The following is a 3,774-nucleotide window of genomic DNA, read 5'->3' on the forward strand; positions in this document are numbered from 1 at the left end:
CATATCTCCCGCACCCTTATAGCTATCGAGACGCAACCACCCCTATGCACGAATGGAGACTTGGGGCTACCACCACATACAAACACCATTCATGTGCGATGTGTAATTTTGGCTGAAAAGTGAAATATAGGGACACGCACGTCCATTTTTATATATATAGATATAGATATAGATTTATTTCTTAAAATTATTAATTTTTTATAGATGTATTTCAAAAATCAAAGAAAGATGTTTGCTTAAATAACGTATGCAAATTTTCAGGTGAGACTTATTTTTCTTTATATACTATTACTATATGATTGTTTATTCTGCTATTGTGAATTTCGAATATAATTTCTATTTAATTACTAAATTAGTATTATATATATATTTTCAAAAACAAAAATTCTATACCACATTGACCAGACAAGAAGATAAGATTCCTCTAATAAGCTATATAACGAATTAGTATTGTTATGTAATAAATGATTTCAACTGTTTCTGTTTCTCGTTTGTGCTAAGAAGGACAAGACAAACATGACTCGAAATTACAGGTCACCGAAATCAAATAAATATGTTTTGTAAGTAATTCATATTAAGATTTTACACATTCGAACACATTTTCAATTCAAAATACTGTATACAGTTACAGTTAACACAATTACTAGTTAAATCTATTTAAGAAAGAAGTAAGAAGTAACTATTTTTTAGGTATTAGTTTAAATGCCATTTAGAAAATATACAATAGAGTCAGTGTCAATTGATTTAATAGTGAATATACCACCAACAGCCAATTATTTTTTGTTTTAGTGTTTTCGTTTCAATTTCCGTAAGAAATGCTGAAGTATTTAAGAGCTATAAATTTTAAATTTGATTCACTAAAATAGATGAAACACATTGTACAAACCATAATGAAACAAAATAAAAAACTATAATTAAATAACATTTCATTTTAATAAACTCGATGTACTTTGTTTAGAGAAGTCTTAATAATTTCAGCTGGTTCCATTCTGAAGAATATGGACTTCACCGTAAATCCATGCGACAACTTTTACGAATTTTCATGCGGTTCTTATCTAAAATACGAAAATATTTACGATGATAAAATTCGTAGTTTTACAAATTTAAAAAACTATATCATTTATTTAATAAAAGGCAAGTAATATTTTATTTTAAATAGTAATTTTAATAAGTGGAATAGTAATTTACGTGTAATAAATACAAATACAGAACAATTGGAAAAGCCACAGAATTTCGATGATCCAGCTTTCGTCAAAAAAGTAAAGAAATATTATCAATCGTGTTTAAATAAACGTACGTATTACATTGATTTTAAATTAATAAATTAATTAAATGAGAATAATTAATAATTCTCTATTTGAATTACAGCTAGTGACACAAAAGAGGCAATTCATGAAATTTTAAGTGCAGCTAACTTAGACGGCTGGCCTCTGTCTGAAAACGATAATTCAAAATTAACAATGGAGAAAGCTATGGTATTGTCATACGTGTACGATGGCACTGGAAATCTGTTTAGATTTCGTAGTAGTCCAAATATCTCTTACATACGGGTAATTATCTGCAACTGTAATTGTACTCGTTACTGTAAGTTTTAATAATTTCTAGTAATTTGCTAAAACGTTATCAATATATTGTTTTCTTATAAACTAATATTATAATTAAACATTAACCAATGTCGAATGCTATCGGCTTGAAACGCCTATATAACTAAATAAATTATGCAAATAATTTGGCACTAGAGGAAGGCGTTAGGCGCCATATGTTAATAACTTTAATAATTATAATTTTGAATTTAAAAATTTAAATAATTTAGATCAGTGTTTTTTAATTTTTTGAATACACGACCCCTTTACAAGTTAAAAAATTCTGGCGACCCCTAGGGCCATATTAAAACTATATCAGTGATTTTAAAAACTATGTATTTAATTTCTTTCTGCTGAGACAAATTATTGTTGATTAAAATGAAAATTTCATAGGAATCGATAATAACTTAACACAGATAAAGTATGAAACTTCCTTTAATTATAACATTGGGCACAGGGAGCCGTTGATTTTTTTTTCTTTCTTTCTTTAGAATTAGGATTTTCAGCTTCTACTTTTTATTTATTTTTGCAAATCAGCTCAACACTTTTTCGGCTATGATTTTCTGGGGTAGGCCGTACTCACCCAGGCCCCTCCTTGGCTACATTTATGGTTAAGACCTAAATATCGATCAAAAAATCAATTGTACTGTAAAATAAACAGGTACAGCCTTCTCGCTAAAATTGTAGTTTTTTTTAATGTAGTGTAGGATCTACAAACACTTGTCTTTTTCTTTTACCCGTGACCCCCCGTGTAAAGCTTCGCAACCCACTGGTTGAAAAACACTGATTTATATCTACTGGAAGAAAAAAAACTTCTGCTTAGACGGTTACGCTACCCGGGCCACCGCTTCGATCTCCACTTCCAGCATATACAATCTTACGTTATAAGTATCGACGGTTATTACCAAGGTATATGGAGATAAGGTAACGCAACTCGCTCTAGCGAGAAAAATGCCACTGCGCATGACGTCACCATCGAGAAACTTGATTCAGTGCCGCTTTGTAGTATGTGCTGTTTATATCAGAAACGCAATCTTATAGAAACNAATTTTTAACGATACAATAGTCTTCGTTAGGCTTAACATCGACGAAAATTCAACGCGAAGCGACACGCAACGGATAAAAATTTCGACATCGGATACGTTAAACTATTTTTTCGTACGTAAATCAGTTATCCGAAATATCAGTTATCCGGACAACCACAGTCCCCAATTGTTTCGGAAAATCGACACTCTACTGTATAATTTAAAATTTTTTAATGTCTGGATGTGCAAGCATATGAAGCTTGTCACTTTCTTGCCTTTTTTTTTTTTGGTGTTGTTTGGCGGACCTTTGGATTTTGCTTCCTGCATTTTTATAACGTATCCTTATAAAAAGTCTTGTTTTGATATACAATTTTATTACTTGGAAATGCTTCTTTAATAAAATTTTTTGCAGAGGCCTTTAACGACATTGCTCACTTTGGAAATATTGTTTCCAATAAACAGCGAAAATGTTACTTCCAATTACTTTGAAGTGTTCAGCCAGCTATCTATCGGCATTATCAAGCCACATCGAGACAACTTTTCTATCTAGTCATTGTTCAATTCAGGTGAATAGAGCTTGATTTCTTCCCTGTTATGACCAAGAGACATATCTATTGGCTTGCAACAATGAGCAATGTAACCAGCTAAGTAGCTCAGTCCTTGTTCGAAGCATTCAGCCATAGATACATTAGTTGTGTTTTTAGGTACTTTACCGCTCAGAAAGCACAAAATGGCCAAAAGCCTTGAATACTGATAGACAAGATGGAGAAATTTCTAGTCATTTCTTGCACCTCTGAGTTTCCTTCAATCATCTTAAGTGCTTCTTCCATACTAGGAATTAATCCAGTGAAAGGAAATGATGTAAGGTATTCATCAGCATCTTTGTCAACTGCTACTGGACATGAAGATCATAAGGAAGTGAGCACTGCAAACTGTTTCATTTTCAACTGATCTTCTCGTTTGCAGGCATGAATCCACTTACTCCTAAGAGTAGGATGCTTAGAGAATATGCCACACAACAGTTTGGCATTGTTTAACTTGATCAGTGAATACAAACTAAAAAACTCACATGTCAACACACTATTTAACAGATAAATATTTTAAAATTACAGTATTAAATAAATTTTACCTTATACTTGTATTCCGAGCACCAAACAAAGCTTAAT

The 3,774-nt window shown here is 31.5% G+C and overlaps 1 protein-coding gene across 1 annotated transcript; it reads left to right on the forward strand.

Moving 5' to 3' along the window:
• Positions 1-201: 201 nt before the first annotated feature.
• LOC111617281 (neprilysin-2-like) lies at positions 202-1,550 on the forward strand (the record flags this gene model as incomplete). Its single annotated transcript, XM_023358594.1, has 4 exons — positions 202-261; positions 979-1,134; positions 1,210-1,293; positions 1,369-1,550. Coding segments are annotated over exons 2-4 (402 nt in total), but the record flags the coding sequence as incomplete, so codon positions are not given.
• Between the last annotated feature and the right edge of the window lie 2,224 nt (positions 1,551-3,774).

Source organism: Centruroides sculpturatus, unplaced genomic scaffold (genome assembly GCF_000671375.1).
Source record: "Centruroides sculpturatus isolate CEXI.00-Female unplaced genomic scaffold, Cexi_2.0 scaffold4683, whole genome shotgun sequence".
Lineage (NCBI taxonomy): Eukaryota > Metazoa > Arthropoda > Arachnida > Scorpiones > Buthidae > Centruroides > Centruroides sculpturatus.